General features: G+C 39.6%; 1 protein-coding gene across 3 annotated transcripts; it reads left to right on the top strand.

The window, feature by feature from the left end:
- The first annotated feature begins 238 nt into the window (after positions 1-238).
- ADAL (adenosine deaminase like) lies at positions 239-18,772 on the top strand. Of its 3 annotated transcripts, none has more exons than XR_006175302.2 (11): positions 239-377; positions 3,513-3,643; positions 4,275-4,335; positions 5,373-5,460; positions 6,626-6,707; positions 9,599-9,725; positions 11,070-11,150; positions 12,555-12,690; positions 13,759-13,859; positions 14,270-14,400; positions 15,279-15,414. XR_006175302.2 is itself a non-coding variant. In XM_042853847.2 (11 exons), exons 3-11 carry the CDS (start codon positions 3,555-3,557, stop codon positions 15,471-15,473), a joined length of 960 nt encoding a protein of 319 aa, XP_042709781.2. In that variant the 5' UTR covers positions 289-377; positions 1,600-2,920; positions 3,513-3,554; the 3' UTR covers positions 15,474-18,772. The 3 variants fall into 3 exon arrangements, 2 of the variants coding, with proteins under 2 accessions (XP_005285028.2, XP_042709781.2); XM_042853847.2 differs by lacking the exon at positions 14,270-14,400 and adding an exon at positions 1,600-2,920 and having other exon boundaries at positions 289-377; positions 15,279-18,772; XM_005284971.5 differs by lacking the exon at positions 14,270-14,400 and having other exon boundaries at positions 15,279-18,772.
- The last annotated feature ends 2,271 nt before the right edge of the window (positions 18,773-21,043 follow it).

The raw sequence follows: 21,043 nt of genomic DNA, 5'->3' as shown, positions 1-21,043 counted from the left end.
GTAAACAATCATGCCCGCCAGCCTGTACCTCCCTCAGGGGAGGAGCTCAGTTAATTTCAGTGCCTGGTATATTGGCTACAACGCAAATCGACATAGTGGCAAAGGCCTAGCCAACCCCAGCCCAGGTGCAGGAGACGCAGGGAGAAACCTGCTGCTGTCGCCCGTCTGGAGGAGGGGGCTGGACACTTGTGGAAAGCAAGTGAGGGCTGGTATGCGCGCGCTGCCCCAGGGGCCCGACGCGGGCGGGGGAAGAGCGGTGGCGTCTGCAGCAGTGACGCTGCCATGTGACGTCCTTCCCACTGCCCGGCAGACACACTATGGCGTCCGGCGCGGACCAAGAGCGGCAGCTGCGCTTTTACAGGGAGCTTCCTAAAGTGGTGAGAGCTGCGTCAGGTCCCTAGCGCCGGGCGTTCCTCCCCTTTCTCCACGTTCCCAGTGGCTGGGCTGGTTATTCTCGGCAGCTGCTTGAGTCACTCCAGCGCTGGGGAATGCGCTGTGCTGTGTGCAGTGAAGCCCAGCAGCCCAGATGTCTGTTCTTCATTATGCATCTTTTATGTCCCTCCCCACTTGCCCGGCAGGGAATAGGGTTTGACAGCATTCAGTGCTACGCCGGGCTGGGTCTGCAATTCACCTTTCTTCTGGGGGGTGGGGAGGTGGGCAGTGAGAGTTCATCCGCAGAGTGGCTAGGGCAGTAGCCCTGCTCATGTAAACTCTACTCATTTGTAAAGCACCTACGTTTGAGGAGACGCAGGCACCCCAGAAAATCAGCCAGCACCTTTTGGCTCTTGTGCTGGGAGCTCTGTAGAGAGATTGCAATCGAGAAGACATACAGATTAAGGGCTGCCGCCTTTTTTTGGCGTCCATAATTTTTTTCCTCTGAACCCAGGCTGTCACATTGCACTGAACACTTTTCTTTAAAGATGGGGCTAGTGGTACTGTCTTTAAGGGGGGGAGGGGAAAAGACTCACTCACATTGACAATTCAATTCTTCTACAATGTCAATGTTTTCCATCTTTATTCAGACTATATATAATCTGCTTCACTCTGTAAACTCTTGTGCCTGTAGGAGTAAGTCTGCCCTCCTTGCCTGTGGTTGCAACAGAATTGGGGTGGGACAAGAGGAGCTCAGCCCCCACAATGGTGCTATATCCTCTGTGCACCAGCATCCTCTGGGGGGTCTCTGTCGACCATGCTCACTGCGTGTTTTACACAAGTGAAATATTGCAGCTCTGATGTGGAGCCGTTTCTGCTGCCACTTTCACAGGGTGAGCAGTTCCCATCCTTTTCCCTGTAGGACCCTCTGCATCAGTGGTTCTCAGCCAGGGGTGTGTGTACCCCTGTGGGTGTGCAGAGGTCTTCCAGAGGGTGGTACATTTACTCATCTAGATATTTGCCTAGTTTTACAACAGCCTACATAAAAAGCACTAGCAAAGTCAGTACAAACTAAAATGTCATACAGAAAATATCTTGTTTATATTGCTCTATATACTATGCACTGAAATGTAAGTACAATATTTATTTTCCAATTGATTTATAATTGTATGGTAAAATGAGAAAGTAAGCATTTTTAGTAATAGTGTGCTGTGACACTTTTTACAGGAACCACCTGTAATTGCAGCCTGCAGATCGAATGAATTGTACAGCTACTAAAAGCATAATTGTAATTTGAGGATGAGGACAAAATTGATCAGCTGTAGGTCTTTATTGGCAGTGTATTTGAACAAAAGGAATTTCTGCCCATCTCTCAAGGAAAAGGTTCAAGCAAATAGTTCCTGGGTTCCTAACAAGCTGTAATACAACCCCTTGTGTCATGTTTATTTTTCCAAAAGTACTCAATTGATTTCAAACACCAATAAAATGTTTAAAATTTTTGTATAGCCTGACTCCGTACAATTCTTTTTCAAGGTCTGTAGATTTATTTTGCAAGCAAATCAATTCAACATATTTCTTTTTTTTTGCTTTTATTTTTTTTCCTGAGGCCACCTCTATAAGTCTGCTTCTGATAACAGTTTTTGCTGCATTCTAAAGGGTGTGGTCTGGCACGTTCCTGCTATCATTGTTTGCTATACGTTCCTGGAACTCTTATCAGCTCAACAATTCTGGAGTTGTGTACAACAAATTTCACGTCTACCATTTGAGTGTTTATTCATTAAAATTGGCACAGGTACATGATCAAAACAGATATTATTAACACTGTCTTTCTCTACATTTTGATGCTTCCGTTGCAAAAAGATGTTTCAAAGGCATCCTTGCAAAATGCTTGTCTTTTTGTGGGTGGCAGACTCTCATAATGAATTCTGCAAGGCATTTCATTGCATAGTATGTGGAACAACCATGCTTTTTATTAGAATTAGAGTTTCTGGACTTGATTTCCAGAAGTGGTAAGTACCAGAGTGCCCATTAATTGGACATGTGGCTGCTCAGCACTTCTAACAATCACCCCTTCTGTGTTTTATTGTACATTTAATATTATGATATTGTTTTAAAGTGTTTTATAGCAGTAGTAAAAATGTCATCGTATTTATCAATCAAGCATTTTGTGAAAACATTTTGCCAATTTTTGCTCTAATAAAAGCAGGTGCCAAAAGGGGAGGGGCAGCAGAGTGAAGATGTGTGGGACAAGCTAGGTATTTTGCAGACACATTTTGAAGTAAGATGGAGCGACACAAGAAGACTATTCCAAATGTCGGGCAGCAAGATTGTGAGAAGGGACAGAGATGAGGGCGATGCTTAATGAAGTGGGGAGCTGAGGACGGGGCTTTGGAGCTTTGCGTCGGCTCCGCTCCAGCTCCAGGCAAAATCCTGCAACTCCACTGCTCCGGAGCTGCTCTGGAGCTGCTCCGCGCTCCAGCTCTGGGCTCCGCTCCAAAGCCCTGGCTGAGTAAAGGATGACTGGGTTCAAGAGAGGCTGGAACAAGTCGTGAGTTCTAAATGCAAGGAGTACAGTTCAATTGCTAGTTTTGTTTTCTGTTTGTAGAGGGAAGTGAGAGCTCACTATGCTTTTATGTGCTGTTAAGAGTATGAGAAAAGAAAGAATATGTCTGGGTAGAAAAAATGCTGCTTTTTTGGTCTAATTAAAAAGAAACTATGAACCAATTTAGGCCCAGATTAGACCTGTTATAAAATTGAGTAAGGAATAGTGCTCATGTTCTAAATTATTTTTAAAACCTTAAAAAGTCAGATTTGTTTTCCCTCCACCCCCCAAGGTGTTCCACTACAGTAATTAACTGAGACTTTAACACTCTTCACAGTGGCACCTACATTCTTGCTGATACCACTGCTAATGCTCGCAATGAGAAGTAAATAAGACTATCTCATTTGAGGCACCGGGATATAGAAACCCAAGTAAAAAAAGTCATTATTTGCCAAATGCAGAGACAGGATTGGTAGGGAAATGTTTTATTTTCAACCTCCTAATAAAATAGCAATACAATATAAAAGAAAAAAAAAACCCTGAAATCTAATTGAAATTAAATATACCCTCCACTCCTCTTGATTTGTTTATAACTTAGGAGCTCCATGCCCACTTGAATGGCTCCATCAGTTCTGTTACTATGAAGAAACTTCTGGCTCAGAAACAATATCTTCAAATCCATAATGGAATGACAGTGATTGACAAGGGGAAGAAAAGGACTTTAGAAGAGTGAGTATCTATAAGTTACAACCTTAATTCCTGCCCCCCCCCAGTCCTTTATGAATACATTGAAACAAGTAAAATCTGTAAGCTTGCACTGTGTGAGTGTGGAAAACATAGTTAAAATTGAAGGTTGCATTATGTAATTTAATCAAATTTTCACATAAAATCATTAAGAAAATTATTACTTTTTAAAAATGTCCTTAGGGGAAGATAGTTTTTCATTTCTTAAATCTGTGAAGTCACTTCTTACTTGTGTGCAAATGGAACATGTATCCCTTGTTATCTTCCTTATTAATTTGTTTTCCTTTTAATCAGATGATTGAAAATATTTACATAGAGCATGGGCTCTTTAGAGAAAATCCAGTCATGCAAGATTCCTAGTTGGACATGAACATAGCCAGTAACTTAACACACCAGAAAACAAAGATTCTTAGTAATGCTTTACACTATACATGCTCTACATTTAATCACTACTGAATTAATAGTTTTTAAAGCCTGAAAGGACAATGATGATAATTCAGTCTGTGCTGCAGCAAAGCCAGTAAATACATGTTATTCAGGCATGGGTTTGCAATTGGGAGTGCTCATCGCACTAGCACAATTTTATATGCTTAGCCTTTTAACTTTTTTGTTATAGATGTTTTCAGATGTTTAATATCATTCATCGGATTACCAATAGGACTGAAGATATATTAATGGTAAGTTGTACAGGGCTTTGTTTTAAAAAATCAGAGCATTTTTCTTTCAAAAACAACTCCTTGCAAAGGTAGCAAGAAAAGTTATTGCACTTGTATCTGTGCCCAATGTGTAAAAGCCAAATTGAGCTGAGTGTAAATTATTGAGCTCAGAGATTCAGTAATACGTTAGTCAATGGCATGTAAAAAATATTTCTGTAAAAAGTGAGAATTTAGAAATGCCAGATTCTACCTAACTGACATTTTCGTTTTTTTCCCTTTTAGAGCAGTGAGCTACCAATATTGGAAGTTAGTCTGTGCTCTCAGATGACTGAACTGATGATCACTTATGAATGTGATATCCATTCATATTTACCTATGCTTTAACAGAGTTTCCTAATACACCTCTACCTCAATATAACGCTGTCCTTGGGAGCCAAAAAATCTTACTGCATTATAGGTGAAACCACGTTATATCGAACTTGCTTTGATCTGCCGGCGCGCGCCCCCCCGGATCACTGCTTTACCGTGTTATATCCAAATTCGTGTTGTATCGGGTCATGTTATATTGGGGTAGAGGTGTACTTCTTTGTCTCAATGTATATGCAGAGTTCCTTACTAGAGCTGTACTATGTTCACTTCTGGGTCCAGCACAGAGAGGGAGATCTGCTGGTGGGAAAGCGTATCTCGGGGTGCGGAGTGGTGCAAAGGGTTGTGAACCTTCCCTCTCCAGAAGGGGTTTCAGGCAGCCAGTACAACCCTCCAAGTGGTCAGGATTGCCAAGGAAGAGGTCATTGCCATCGGTAGGGCAGCGGAGGGATGTACTGTTTCAGCACATTACCACTGAAATCCCCATTGGCCAGAGCAGCTTTGATACCCTGATAAAACTGGGCAGAGATGTAAACACCATGGGATTTAGACAATAACTCCTATTAATGTTATGTAACTATATTTCCATGTTTTACACTGAAAGCTTACATGTCTTTATCTTTAAGAGTCATCCAGTGTAACAAATTATAAATCTTTAATTTCAAAATATTGTATATGCTGTTTTTAACCAGGTAACTAAAGATGTTATTAAAGAATTTGCTGCCGATGGTGTCAAGTATCTGGAGTTAAGGAGCACACCTAGAGAGGAAAATGGCACTGGTACAAAGTGTTCTGTCTTTTAATTAGTATTCCGGATTATATTATAGAACCTCTCACATTATAAAATTAATATTAACAATATGTTTTGGAAAGTACCAAATGAATTATGACTGACATGTAAATAACTGCCGGAGTCACTTTTGAAATTCAGTTGTTTCAGTAAATGTGACAGATTTAGAAACAAATCAGTGAATGTCCCACTGTCAAATCTTTCATATAGTGACACATTCCTCTTGTAATTTCATTGAAGCCAGTGGAATTGCTCCAGGAATGATTTTTTCCTAACCCATATTTTTATATAAAAATATAAATAAAAAAATACACACACATATGTATGTTCGGTGTTATAAATATAATTATTTGCAGTGAACTGAATAATGAAAGTGATAATGTGGATAAAATTTTCCTTTTAGTAAGATTTGGGGGTTCGGGGAGGGAATTACACATTGAGCTAAATTCTTTCCTGTCATAGCTTCACTATTCAGCGATAAATTTAGGCTATTCAGTTTAGTCTTATTTCTTATGCTGACAAGATAGCTCGAATAGAATAATAAAACCACCTCTGCGAACAGCAGAAGCTATGTTAGCAGGAGAAGCTCTCCCACTGACATAGCGCTGTGCACACAAGTGCTTATGTCAGGGTAACTTACGTCCTTAGGGGGATATTTTATTTGTATCCCGGAGCGACATAAATTATGGCAACATAGGCTGTCGTGGAGACATAGCCTTATTATAGTTTTGTTTCTTGTAATAGCTGCTACATTTTCTTTTTTATTTCTCTTAATCTTTTTATTGTTTTTAAACAAATATTTCAGTGGTGCATCAGGAAACCCTTTAGATTCTTGTGTAAAGTTATTTTTCTTTTCTCCACAAACTCAGAGCAAACAAAATCCAAAGGGAGGCTTCAAAGTAAAATTACATTTGTTGGTAAAACCAGTCCTATACAAAATGTAAAATCACAGAATAAAATCAAGATGCAAAATTAAACTACCATCCCAAAGTGCAAATAAAATATAAGATTAAAGAGTAAAATGGGCGGAAAAGTTAAAATGAAAAATATTTTCATGGTCAGTCGGGGATTTTATCAAACGTAACTTTTTATAATCAGTCCACTTATATCTACTCAGATCAGGTATGCATATGCTTGTGTGTGTGTGTTTTATAGGCATGACCAAAAGGACATACGTGGAAGCTGTACTTGAAGGAATAAAACAGTGTAAAGAGGAGGATTTGGATATAGATGTCAGGTAAAATAACATGTGAAAAACTTCTGATTTGGGATTTTGTTATGAACCTGGTGTTTGGCCAAGGTTTACAGATCATGAATGCTGGGGAGAAATTTGTGTAGAAACCAGATTATTTTTGACTTAAAACCTAGCAATTTAGATATTGAAACGTGTATTTTATTATCCCTTTTACTGAATAGGGAGCAAAACTGCCTGAGATTTCTAAAGTCTCCATTCTCTGCAATGTTCTATAGCAAAAGTAGTGCCCTCAGGAAATACCAGACTAAGGAACTGTCACAAAAGTTGTGTTACTTTAACCATACAGGTATAGTTAAAGCAGTACTGCCCTCCCTGCTCCCATCCAGTACTGATGTAGTTATACCAGTATAGCTTATTCTGATATAGGGAGGGGAATAGGGAACCATTCTACTTGCATAACTGTATCCAGATGAAGGGTTGTACTGCTTTAACTAGTTTGGTTAAAAAAATCAACCCGCTACCAAATTAGTTATACTGGTACAATGATTGTGTGTAGATCAGGCCTTAGAAAGACACTACAGTTTCTATTAGTAATTTAACAGATAATATAAACTTGAATTTTAAACCAGCTATCAAAAGTGAACCTAATAATCACCAATATAGATATAATATGTGTCTTCCCCTCTGTTACGGAATTGTAGTGATTTTCTTCGAAATAATACAGTAATTACAATGAGAGTACTGCAGCCATTGACTGTTTGTTTGGCTAATTACTGAACACTGAACTGTTGTTTTACTAACATGCTTACTTTGATCCTCTAGGAAAGCTGCTTTTACCGTGAAATGGCCTGTCAGACTTTTATCGTGCACAAACCTTGGGCAGTTTTGTTCCTCTTTAAAACAAACAAACAACACCCACAACAAAAAAATCAACAAACCACAAAACTACTAACCATAAACAAATAAAAACTACAAATATATTGGACAATTTTTTAAAAGTTTAAATTATTTTAAAATGACCAACCCACCCAGTGAAGTTGATGTAGGGGAAAAAAAGCACACACTGCACAGACAGCACCTGTGTAGCTGTATGTAGGAGCACTGGTTACCATGTACAATTTTCTTCTGAGTTTCACTTGTTTTTGAGAATTGAAAAATCAAAGAGAAAGTCAAAAGATGTGAACCAATAACAAAATGAGTTTATTAAAACCTCTCATAATTGTTTGTAAGTCAGAAACTTGATAACTAAATGGTGTGAAACCCAAATAAGATAAACAGCCACTAGTTAGGGATCCAGCTTTCCTCTGTGGGAGCTATAAAATTATTTTTTGCAAGAAACTAATAATACAGGTTAAAAATTTGCTCTGAAAAGTTGTCCTTAGTTCTTGACCTCTTTCTTGGGCCTTCTGTAAACTATATAAGATATAGGGCTACCTTTTCAAAGAGGGTTGCAATGGAGCACCTGCAGAAATCCACATTGTGCAGCCTGAATGGTAATTGCATCCCCCACAGGGTCACTTATGTGTGAAACACAGTTAACTTCTTGCACTCCAAAATTTAAATATGTTTTTCTGTTTGCTAAATGTTGCCTTTGAAAATTTGGACCATATAGTTTTTTTGTGGCAAAATATATTACACCTTTTACTAGTAGAGGTGTAATAATAACAAACTAGGTATAAATGTGAATTAAGATACATGGATCATTTGTATACATTACATCATAAGAATATATTGCTATGTCACAGTTGTCAGCTATTGTACAGCCAGTTAGGAGGTTCCTTAGTATCTTATGGATTGGCCTTAATATCTTCTGCCTGTGCCTGAGATGTAGGGTGTTGCAGAGGTCAAATTCTAAGCTGTTTGTGGAAGGGAGGGGCTGAATTCTCTGAGCTGGCAGGTCTTGCTGGCTAATCCAGAAAACAGCATTGGTAGTAGCTTCAGAGAAAGAGTTGATATATGAAAGTCAGAACTTTGGTGGGCAGGGGCTAGTAGCCAGATCGGGACATGATACCAGTATAGGCAGTGGCTGAAAGGATGGTGCCTGTCCAGAGGACAGGAGAACTCTCTGCTGTGTCTTATGTGAGATGATGTATGTTTTTTAAGAAGTATTTAGAGGTCCTTCTCTGGAGATGTAGCTTACCAGATCTTTCCTTTCCCAAAACCTGGAAAAAGTTGTTTTGGTTTTATGAAAAAGGAAGAACCAAACCATACTAATAAAATTATTAAAAGAAATTGAAAGAAAATCAGTTTATCCCAAGTGAGGGTTGAGTTCCAGCTCCTTATGTTCAGCTATATAAGCCCAATCCTTTGTTTCAGTATTACATTTTTGCCTCTAGAGTGGAGCCAGTATGGCTGGAAGGGAGATGCCATGAATGTAATGCTGGAATTAGAGTGGGTATGCATGTGCCTGCCACGGCTCCGCTCTCCCCGGCGGCCAGAGCGCCGGGAGGAGAGCCCGGCTGGGGCTCCGCTCTCCCCGGTGGCCAGGGCGCCGGGGGGAGGGCGGCGAGCCCACCACGGCTCTGCTCATCCCGGCGGCCAGAGCGCCGGGGGGAGGGCGGTGAGCTCGCCGCGGCTCCGCTCATCCCGGCAGCCAGAGCGCTGGGGGAGGGCGGCGAGCCTGCTGCGGCTCTGCTCTCCCCGGCGGCTGGAGCGCCGCGGGGAGGGCGGCGAGCCCAGTCGCGGCCCTGCTCTCCGGCCGGAGCGCCGCGCCGCCCCCTTCCAGGTGCCGCCCCACGCACATGCTTGGTGGGCTGGTGCCCGGAGCCGGCCCTGCCTGTTACTTGCCATCAGAGCTTTACAGTAACAGTTGTGACAAAAGAAGCAATTTCTATTTAAGTTATGAGTGCAGTGTTGCTTTTGCTGGTAATAGATTGTTTCTTTGTCAATCACCTGTTTGGTGATTTAATGTAAGATGTACATCTCTATTCTAGGTTTTTAATAGCAATAGATAGAAGAGGTGGACCTATCGTGGCAAAGCAAACTGTTAAACTGGCTGAAGAGTTCCTCCTTTCCACCGATGGGATTGTGGTAGGGCTTGACCTCAGTGGTGATCCCACCGTAAGTTACTTTCCTTGAAGATGGATACTTTTATCGTTGTAATGATTATAGTATCAAATTTTATTTTTACTCTTAGTGCTTTGGATAATTTTCCTTTGGGGGCATTAACTGTTCATGGCAAGGGTTAGGAACGACTATTTTCCCACATCTAAAACATTATATAAATGGGTATAGATGCGTTTTGGAGTGCTTTTGCCTTCATCTGAAGTACCAGATATTGGCCAACACTGAAGGCAGAATATGTTGTTGCTATTATTATTATTATTATTATATAATTTCTTTTAAATAGTGCCAACAATGTTGTATAAGGTTTTTTTCAAACATAAAAGAAGGCACATGATCTAAAGACAGAAGAACAGGTAGTAGTAGTCAAAGTAGTACTTGGAATGATGGCTCTTGCCTGGCAAATCCTATCTTCCTATTTTTAGTCATTTTACTTGACTTTGGAATGTATGAAGGAGTTGAGGGGATTGTACAGAAAGTTGTTTTGGTTCTTAACAACTGCCCTTTAGGTAAAGGACACCATCAACTAAAATAAACACGCTGATGTGTTGTTACTAGTAACATTTGCTGAACTGAAAAGAATTAGGGAAATACATTTCTCTTTATTATCTCACTGTTTACTTGTACATTTATTAGCACTTAGTTTGTAGTCATTTTCACTGTTTCCATTATATAGTTAGACAGTAAACTTGCTGGCTGTTGGTTAAATGTCTTGCTCATATTCATGATGTGAAGATAACATCTTTTGTCTCTAACAAAAAATTGAAAATGTACAAAATGATACACAACTATCAAAAAAGGGAACTTAAAAGCAACTTCTGAGCCCAGGAAAGCATCCACTACTACATTGCTCTGATTGTATCAGATTGATTGAGGTTGAGGCATATTGAGTAATACTGAGAATAGACACAAAATGAGAACTAAAGCTGGTTTACAAGGCCCCACAGTTTGGTCTATGGGGGTGTGAATTGCAGTAGGTGTCTTTTAGTTTGCACTGTCAGCACTGGTGGGTTACAGTGCAACATGCCAGTGTGCATTGCAGTTCACATCCCATAGTCTGAACTGCAGGGTCATGTAGACATAAAATACAAGCACCTAATATGCTACTGTTATAAAGAAAAGAAAAGAGGTTGAAAAATATAGTTCTTAAATTGAAGTGAAAAATATTGTTTCACTATATTTGATTATATGTGATAGCAAAATAAAAATTATTAAAATTAACTGCTTTTGAATGAATTATATTAATATTCTGAAACTTCATCATGATTGTATAATTGGAAAGGTTTTAATAAAAAATACCTCCTGATTAATCATGCATTTTTGTTTGGATTTTTCTTCAAGGCAGGACATGGCAAAGATTTTTTTGAACCACTTTTCGAAGCGAAAAAGGCAGGTCTGAAACTGGCATTGCATCTTTCAGAGGTAAATTCTTAATGTTTGTGCTAACCTTTTTCTGCAGCCGCCTTTAAATAAAAACCTACTGTAACTAAAAGTAACATCTGTGGATTTTCAGTTTTTTTAGGCTGAAGTAATGCTAGTTTGTGGCATTTTGAAGAGATGGGGTTAGAAAAGAGAAATTTAAAGTAAACACACATATATATGTATTTTGAAGGGAAAAAACCCTAAAAGAACCGAAAACCAACCACCTACCCAACTTAATCAAGAAACTTTGACTAAATCTCTCCTACCTTTCTAGGGATGTTACAGTCCACCAGAGAACCATGCAGGTCCCACCCCTGTGATTTCTGATGTCACAAGAAATGTTTCAATGGTGCTATTGTCAGTTTTGAATTTTGTATTAATTTTGGATAGATCAATACAGTAAATGATATAATACAATAAATGTTGAGAACCACAGAAGGAATACCAGTAACATAACATACTCTGCCTTAAAATCTGCAAGGTCATGATTTATTAAATTATGGAAACAAATAGGACCTCAGTATCATAGGGAAAACCCTGATTCAAGAGCATGACTAAGCCTTGCTCATTAAGGATTATTAGAGGAACTGTTGGCTGTAATTTATTGTATTATATATTTCAGAAGTATAAGTATTAATTTGAAGTTTACACATACATTGACTGATCCATTACCCCCCCACCTGAATTATATCTGGAATATCATATAGTAGATCTTATGTACCTGTTTTACGCACATGAATAGTTCTGTTGACTTCTTTAGCTCTGTTTGTGTATGTGAGATGAGGAGAATTTGGAGTATGATCTCTAACATTGAAGATCCACCTAGAGTTTGATTTAGCAGGCCTGATGAATAATGAAAACCTTATAATTTCTGAAAGGAATAGTGCCTTTAGGAAATGAAGGCTGATAATATTAATGAGTTTTTTTCATGGAACTCTTGTGCAGTGCTTTGAAAATGTACTTCCAAGTTCCTCACCTTCTTCTTTCTGCCTCTGTCTTATTGTGTAACTTCTCTGTTCTGCAGTCAGTTTATCCATTTGTACATTGGAGATAATTGTAATCTTCCTAGTTGAGGCTTATTTCATTAAGGTTTGTAAAGCTAATTGAGGTCCTCCAATCAAAAATATTTCAGAAGTGCAAATAACTAATGTGATCTGTCCTTTTATCCGCTTTCCAATGAGTGCACTTCCATCTTCCAGTTCCTGCATCTCTTCCTTCTCCAAAGCATAATAACTAACACTAATTAACACACATACTTATTTCTCATTTTCTTTATTGATAAAATATACAAATACAAAAAATCTAGAACCCAGATCTGATCTGGGGCTGATGTATAACTTTGATTATTCAGCTGCATTTTGGTGCCATTACAGACTCTGTGCGTGGGGGTGTATTCTGTTTTAGATCCCAAATAAAGAAGAGGAGACCAAAATTCTCCTTGGTTTGCCTCCAGACAGAATTGGACATGGTACATTTCTCAACTCTACAACGGGTTCAGAGGATCTTGTGCAGCTTGTTAGACAGAATCACATACCTATAGGTAAGCAAGAAGATAAGAAAATTGCTTGGTAGCCCTCAGGCTTTGATACATTGTATCTTGCAAATGATTCAGTAAGTCTGAGTAGATTTATATCTCCCAGAAATAAATATGGAAAGATATTTGTGATGTGGAAATAAATGGATACTGTGAGAAAATAACTGATACATATGGTGTTCTACTGATGCTTCTGTTTTTCATTTAAAACAAAATTGGTCATAGAGTATTTTTAAACGTTTTTACTGAGTGCCATTAATTAAATATCTACATATTTTATATGCATATATTTCAATTTACACACACATTCTTTTATACACCATTCTCAATATTCGTGCTTCTTAGCAGTTTAATGCCAGTCCTTGGTGTATAATCAACAAATAGTGGGAAAAGGAAAACAGGAAACAGAGATCTGGAACATTAAAATAGTACAAAATTGCCATGTGTTTACACCTGTTGCCACCTAGTTAATATCAATAAACTACAGCTTAGTAATTTGTGTAGTGAAATATCTTTTAAAGCTATGTAAAAGGATTTAGTGGCATTTGTGTAGACTGTTCAAAGTTTTATATCTGCTTCAAATACATAGGGACATAAGAATTGTGATACTGGAGCATTGATCTGTCCAATCTGATATCATGCCTCTGGCAGTGGCCAATAATGGATGCCTCAGATGAAGGTAGAAAACCAAAACATAACATACTTGACCAGTTGAGCAGTGCATGTGGTGTCTGTATGTATGCACCAGTTCTTCAAATACCCTGAATTGGGCACACAACTAGTGAACTGTGCACCTAACCACCCATTTGACTGTATAAATCCAGGTATTTTCATGTGTGCACACATGAACATTTTTTTTCCCGTGTTTGAATATGTTCTTAGCTGGCATATACAATATATTGTAAGCGTCGTGAATCACCACAAATTTAAAAAAAATAAATAGAACAGGTAACACTGAACTATTCAGCTATGGATTGAAATGTGTACATTAATCTATCCAAAGATCATATTTTTGGTTCTGTACATATCCTTGTTTTTTTCTTTTAATTCATAGTTTTTCCTTTTATCACTTAGAACTTTGCATGACGTCAAACTTCAAAAGTCAGACTGTACCTTCCTGTGACAAACACCATTTTGGATACTGGTACAACATGGGCCACCCCACTGTACTTTGTGTAAGCCATTTTGATTGTACAGAATACATTTAGATGCTGACCATACAGAACATGGAAACTGAGTCACTGGAGCCAAGTTAGAGAAACATACCTGTTACTATCTATACAAGAGCCAACTGGACAAGGAATTTCTCTGACCTCACTTATAAGAAATCCGATACCTAGTTTAGGGAGAAATATATAGTAAAAATCTAGGAAAATTCTTGTTATTCAGCTTCTAATTTTTATTGAAGCAAATCCCAGTAGATTAAAAGTCTGATTTACATGAAATTTGGGGTCTATATAGGTTTTTGGTATGAACCAGGGAACATTGCATTTGAACATCTTAGCTCCTATATTTGTATTTTAAATTGTAATTCATTGTAATTATTATTTCCTTGTAATATGAAATATGTTTCTGTTGCATTCAGAGGAAAATATGGGACCCCTCCTGTAGGTATTTAGTCCTGATCCTGTGAGATGCCAAGCACCTCAGCTCCCATTGCCAGCATCTATAAAAACATCCATGTTAGAAAACATCACAGTGGCCAAGTTAAGTAAGGTAAATTTAGGGACCTCTCTTCCTCGCATGGTTCATAAATCCACCCGAGAGCCCTGGATTAGGGAGCAGGGACCAACTTAGTCCTTAAATGATCCTAACTTGAACATTTCAACTGGCAACACTTATCTAATTGTTATTTATCATTTGTATTATGGTAGCAGCCAAGGACCATAATCAAAGTCAGGGCCCCATTGCACTAGGCACTGTTGTACAGGATGACACAGACCCTGTTCTGAAGATAAATACTCTAATATAAGACAAGGTGCAGCTAGTAAGTGGGGGGTGGGGAAGGGCAGGGGCGGAACAGGGAAGGGGAAAGGATAACAGTTGTATGGTCACACATTTACATAAGTTACACCTGTGAATAACTTGATGGTTCTGAATCATCAGACTTGTTTTGAAATAAGTGCCAGCAATCCCCACAGGCCTTCTGTCTAGCCATTACCACTTCTCTGTAGGCATCATGGTAGAAGTGTGTCTTGAGGAGGAGCGGTAGGACCAGCTTTATGGATTAGTTTGGAGAGGGTGCTCCATGTGTAGTAGGAGACATAGAATAAATCACAAAGACTCTGGCTGTTTTTATAGACATCATATATTTTTATAAATTAACTGTTCTTTCACTTAGACTTCTTTGTTCAGCGTATGATATTTTTGGATGAGATATATTGATATTAATTTACAACCAGTTTCACCTTACTGTATTTCACAGTTTACTGCAGCTATTCTATCAGTTAGTACTTAATTAAAGATAGAATAAGTACTAGCTGCAGTAAACTGAAATACAGTAGGGTGAAACTGATTGTAAATTAATTTCCTATTTTGCAAAGCTAGATACACTGAATGATTGTTCTTTTTTTTTTTTTTACCCTCCCTCGCAGACTGACGATAAAGGTGTCTTTGCAACGGATCTGTCTCAGGAGTACCAGATGGTTGCTAAAACATTTAATCTGAAGCCGTCACAGATGTGGGACCTCTCCTATGAATCAATCAACTATATCTTTGCTTCAGACAGTGTAAAATTGAAGCTAAAGGAACAATGGAATAAACTGAAACCAAGTCTGCTAAGTAATTAAACTATAGTTATAAATAGATGAAAACAGAATATACTAGCTCAGTTAATAAGGATGATCCGCCTAAGAGATTCTTTCTTTGGCCTTTTAAATTTTGATACAACCATAGGGCCCAGTCCTGCAGCCTCTGCTTATATGAATTAAGGGTTACAGGAACAGACCCTTATTTAACCAGGATGAGAGAGAAGTTCCTTTCCACACTTTGTCTGGAAACAGTCTGTCAGTGAGTAAAATTCCAGATTTTTCATGTACTAAATACCGTATTCACTGTAGGGAAACTAGTTTTTTTAATTACCGTATATACTCGTTCATAAGCATCAGAGAAGGGGGTCGGTTTATGAACGGGTATATAGAGGGAGAAGTGGGACACAGTCCCTCCCCCAACAGAGGGAGCCAGGAGAGGCAGCAGAGCCAGAAGGGAAGAGGCGGGGCCAGAGTCTCTCTGCTTCTGGCCACGCTGTTCTCCCCCCAGCCTCCAAAGCAGCTGCAGCTCTGGGGCTGGCAGGTTCCGGCGGCGCCGCCGCCCGGCCCCGCCTGCTGGAGCACACTGCAGCTGTGCCGCCTGGCCCTGCCCGCTGAAGCAGGCATGTGGCCATGCTGCCTGGCCCGGCCTGCTGAAGCAAGCTGTGGCCGTGCCGCCCAGCCCAGCCTGCCGGAGCAGCTCCGGCCAGGCCAGAGACATTCTCACCTGGCCCTCCCCAGATAAGATGGGAAGGGAAAGGATGGGATGGGGTGAGTGTGGGGGTCCCGGGCTGGGGTGGGGTCATGTGGGGGGTGGTCACAGGAGTTACTCCCCTGACACCCAGCTTCTCAACCCCCACACCCCCAAAATTTCCCCACCAGTTGCTGTCCCGGCCCGTCACGGTAATCTGCTGGTGTGCTGGGACGTTTTGTTTACTTAGGTTTACCTCCGTACCTGCGGACGCTTGAGGTAAACAAACCGTCTGAGCCTGCCAGCGGCTTATCCTGATGGCCTGGGAGCCAAAGTTTGCCAACCCCGGAATTATAGGGTCAGCTTATGAATGGGTCATAAAAAATTTCCATTTTTACTTATCCATGTTGGGGGGTTGGCTTTTAAACGAACTGGCTTATGATCGAGTATATACGGTACTTTTTGCTCAAATGTGTTAAAATATTACAAATATTGGAACCATCGTAGCAAAATAACGTTGAGTAGGAAACGACCGTAATACACGCATAGCAACAATGTACTAAGCAGTATGTATATGCTTTTCTATATCAATCTTAAGAAGGCTGATGAGCAGAAAGATATGGACAATTTCAGGGAGAAAAAATACTTGTCAATAAGATCTTCACACTCAGTTAAGAGACATATTAGAACTGTTTCTGCTGATATAGATGTCTGACCAAAGCTTTCTGTGGGTAGTTTTAATGAATATGCTGAGACAATCAAACTGAACTACACTATCAACACACTCAGAAGTAAGTGTGTTACGGTGTCCCCGTGTTACACTGGCAAGCAGAAAAAAATTCTAAAACCAAAATCAACAACTGTGACATTTATGGGGTTTTGTTTTTAAAATGCTTTATTACAATTTAAAGTTTATTTCTTTCCATTTGTTTTTTTAAAAACAAAAAATAGCTTTTTTGATGTGGTGTGTTTCTAAAACCACTACTTTTGTTTTTGCTCAGGGTTTGTAGATTGGAGGCATGTAAATTCTGCAGCAAATTATGTAATGTTGTATCATTGATAAGGGATGCTTTCCTTCTACTAAGCGATACCATGTCTGTTTTGACACCACAGGGAGCTCTTTAGTTTGGGAAATGAGATGTGGTTTTTGTCAGTGGTATTAATTTATGCATTGATAGATCTGTCACTCTTTGCAGAAGAATCACTGACGACACAATCTTGCTATATGTGGCCCCTCTATCCCTTAAGAGACTGTGTTTTTTGAGTAGTTTAAGTAATTGTACTAGGAATTGGGATTTAACTTCATAGATTAGGAAAGAGATTCCACCGTGTAGAACTGGTCCTATTACTTCAGGAAATCCCTTTGCTATCTGAGTTTCAGGAGACCAGACTATTAATGGACTATAACAGACTGCATTTTTTGCAGTGTTAATTAAAGTAGACGGTACTGAATGTTTTGAAGATATAAAGGCAATCTATTTGAATGAGTCACTGGCTATGCTGTTTCAAGTTTTTGTTGGCTCATGAGAACTGTCATGGGTAATGATTTTTTTGTATCTTGTAACAAGGATACTAATATGAGTTATGTGTTGCCGCTGTCAACAGTCATTGTCACTTCTACAATGCCTGATCCTCCCAGGTACTCAGATGATTGGGCCCTTAAAAATCTTTTTAGGGGGGGGAGATCTTGCAACAGTCATGGGGATGGCTAATACAGTGCCTCCAAATATTGGTGATAAGCTCAAACTCCACAAGCCTAGTGATAGGATCCCAGTCCTTGGTCTCTAGATGTCAGGGCAACTTGCTGTTGTGGCTGAGCCAATTGGAAAAAGGTTTATGATGATAAAAACTGGAGATAGAGTTAGAATGTTTATGTGACAGGATGAGCTATCTCAGCTATGTCATTTAGAATAAAGCCTCTGGCTTTCACTAAATGATGAGTGACCCAGTAGAGGGATAGTTCTTTTCTGCTGAGAATACACCTCTCATGTGCTAAGAAGTCAGTTCAGACAATCAGTTATGTGACCTCCTAGCAGCAGTTGGACATAGGAAACAACCACAGCTTTGCGATGTCTGCTCTGTATACTATAGGAGGAGCTGTCCTGGCTGAGCTCTCCAGTTCTTTTCTGTGTCCCAGCAGGAGGAGATCACTCTCTGACTTCTGAACTAGGGATTTAGTTGTTTGTTGTGATCCACTTTCAGGTAGCTGCTGCTTATATGTATGTGGGGAAGAGCAAGACCTATCTGCATTCTGCTCCCACATCCCCCAGTCCTGAGGCCAAGGAAAGAGCGCTGTAGGGTGAGGAGCTGTAGTTCATGTGTTTTTAGTAAATATTCCCCTGGCACCCTATCAGCCATCCATGATTGGAATCAGTTGTGCCCCAGCCATAAAGTACAAGTAATCTGTGTAAATTGCTGTGTGGGGGTTCTGTGCCCACTGGCAAGCCAGCCAGAATAGGACTTTAGAGTAGAACCTCAGAGTTACGAACATCAGAGTTACGAACTTGACCAATCAACCACACATCTGATTTGGAACCAGAAATACACAATCAGGCAGTAGCAGAGACCAACATCTTCCCCCCCTCCCCTCCAAAAGAAAAGCAAGCACAGTACTGTGTTAAATGTAAACTACAAAAAAAAAAAAAGGAAAGCAGCATTTTTCTTCTGAATAGTAAAGTTTCAAAGCTATATGAAGTCAATGTTCAGTTGTAAACTTTTGAAAGACCCACCATAATGTTTTGATCAGAGTTATGAACATTTCAGAGTAATGAACAACCTCCATTCCTAAGGTTTCATAACTCTGAGATTCTACTGTATATTAAAACTGCTGTTGGGAGATGGGGTGCTCTGGAGAAAAGAGCAAAGGGTCAGAAGCTGCGAAGTCCTGAGGATAAACCTCATCTCTGCTGTTGATTGGCTGTATGGCCTTAGGCGAGTAACTTCATTTCACTGCCCTAGTTTCCAGGCTGTAAAATGGAGATAAATGCTATCTGTCTCATGGAGGTTGTTAGGATCTGTTTGTTTGTTTGTTCAGCATTCTGAACATGTAAAGTGGTCTGTAAACGTTAAGTTTTGTGCTTATCAATGCACACTTGTGTCCATGCAAAATGCAGTGTGGGTCAGAAGCTAGCTTTCCATTTTCTATGTAGCAAATTCTTTCCAACCCTTTTGAAGTGGGTAGGATTCCAGGGGACTTCCCAAGCAGTATTCGATTTATTTTTCTTTCCACCTCCCATTCCTCTTTGTGCAGAGTGGCTTACCAGTCTATGGCAAACTCTTTGTATAATCTCTCCTTTAGCTGGATCCCCCTAACTGGCTTTTAAAAGACAAATTAGCTTTGTTTTCAAGTTAAAAAAAAATCATTAGTCCAATTGTTTGTTTTGCTTTTTCCACTGAAAATAAATAAAGTAGACTTGAATAAAAATCTGTATGCCTTTTGTTTTAAAGCAAAACCGAGGTAATCATGCATGAATTGTCAAGTTGGTTTTAGTTAGTGTTTAAGGCCCTGATCCTACAACTTGTTCAACATGGGTTGATGCTTGCATCCCCATGGATCGCCATGTAGATGCAGGGGTCTGACCGTGCGAAATGAGTTGCAGGATCAGGGCCTTAGTGTGTTACAGTTATACACAGACTCCTGTAATAATGAATAGTTCCTGCCATGAGGATGTGTGAATATTTGTGATTGTGTACCTCATCCATATCTAGATCCAAACCATTTATACTACATTTGGGAACATGGGCTCTACAAGTACATGAAATTCATATCCAGTGTAGGTTGACATTAAATATGGATGATGGACTTTCCGCATGCATCTGTTTTGTATTGAAAAAAACCACACCATTAAAGTACGGTAGTAAGGAAAGAGATGGATTTCACTACAGTATGACTCTGTCGATCTTTATTGCTATTCATTCATGGCTCTGTCCTCTTCCCACTGAAGTCAGTAACAAAACTCTCATTGATTTTAATGGTGAAAAGCGCTGTGGTGATATCCTGGGACCCTGCATGCTCAAAGAGAATCTTCTTGGAAGCACATGCCTTGTTTTGAAAATGGGTTAATAAAATCTCCTTGCTTATCATGAATGCTACTGCAATATTATGATCTTGTCTAAAGGCACTCATTTTTAATACTCTAAATAGTTTAAGTGCATTAGGTTCTTTTTCAGGGAAAGCATCATATTTTTTGCCATATCATCTTCCATCCTCCCTTGTACTTGGCCATTTCCGGTATTACAAATAGTACTGGTATTCACTGTTATTATTTATACATAATAAATGTGTAATGGTTGTATTGCAACTTTTAAAATGTAAAAGATGTGCATATTCTTAGTGCACTAGGGGTAGAGGCTGAATCCTGAGATCCTTGATTTCAACGGGAGTGTTGCTGGAATGAGTACATTTTAAGCAAGAACCTCAGGATTTGGTGCCCCAGTTTAGAAATACTCAGATTCCCTGGATCTACATTTTAAAAATAATCCTTTTATCTTAGTCTCAACATACATACCAATCAATCTTTAAAAAAAGTTAAGGATTTAAGCCTGGGTCTAATAAAATTTGAACTCCCAATTGCTGTGCCACTATAACTACTCTAGTATCTTGCTCCACTTGGCAGTATAGAAGTCTTGTTCCTCCACTAGATATTTACGTGGAATGACAGGAAGTTCCATGCATACGTGTGTAATGTAAGGAGAGGGCTTGAATGTCTATACAGACTGTGACACCAGTAGCAGGGCTTTTTTATGGCCATCCACTGCACATGCAAGATGCTGTGCTAGCAGGAGATATAGCTGTTTCACCCATTCTGTCATGCATATGAACTGTCATGTCTTTAAGAGCATGATGAATAAATAGGTGCAGTTTGACTAGTATCCTGATTGTTCAGTCATCCAAAGTGATTACACTGTAACAAGCAGCATT

This window comes from Chrysemys picta, chromosome 10, assembly GCF_011386835.1.
Source record: "Chrysemys picta bellii isolate R12L10 chromosome 10, ASM1138683v2, whole genome shotgun sequence".
NCBI lineage: Eukaryota > Metazoa > Chordata > Testudines > Emydidae > Chrysemys > Chrysemys picta.
The sequence above is the reverse complement of the archived record's forward strand: the minus strand, read 5'-3'. Positions and strand labels throughout refer to the sequence as shown.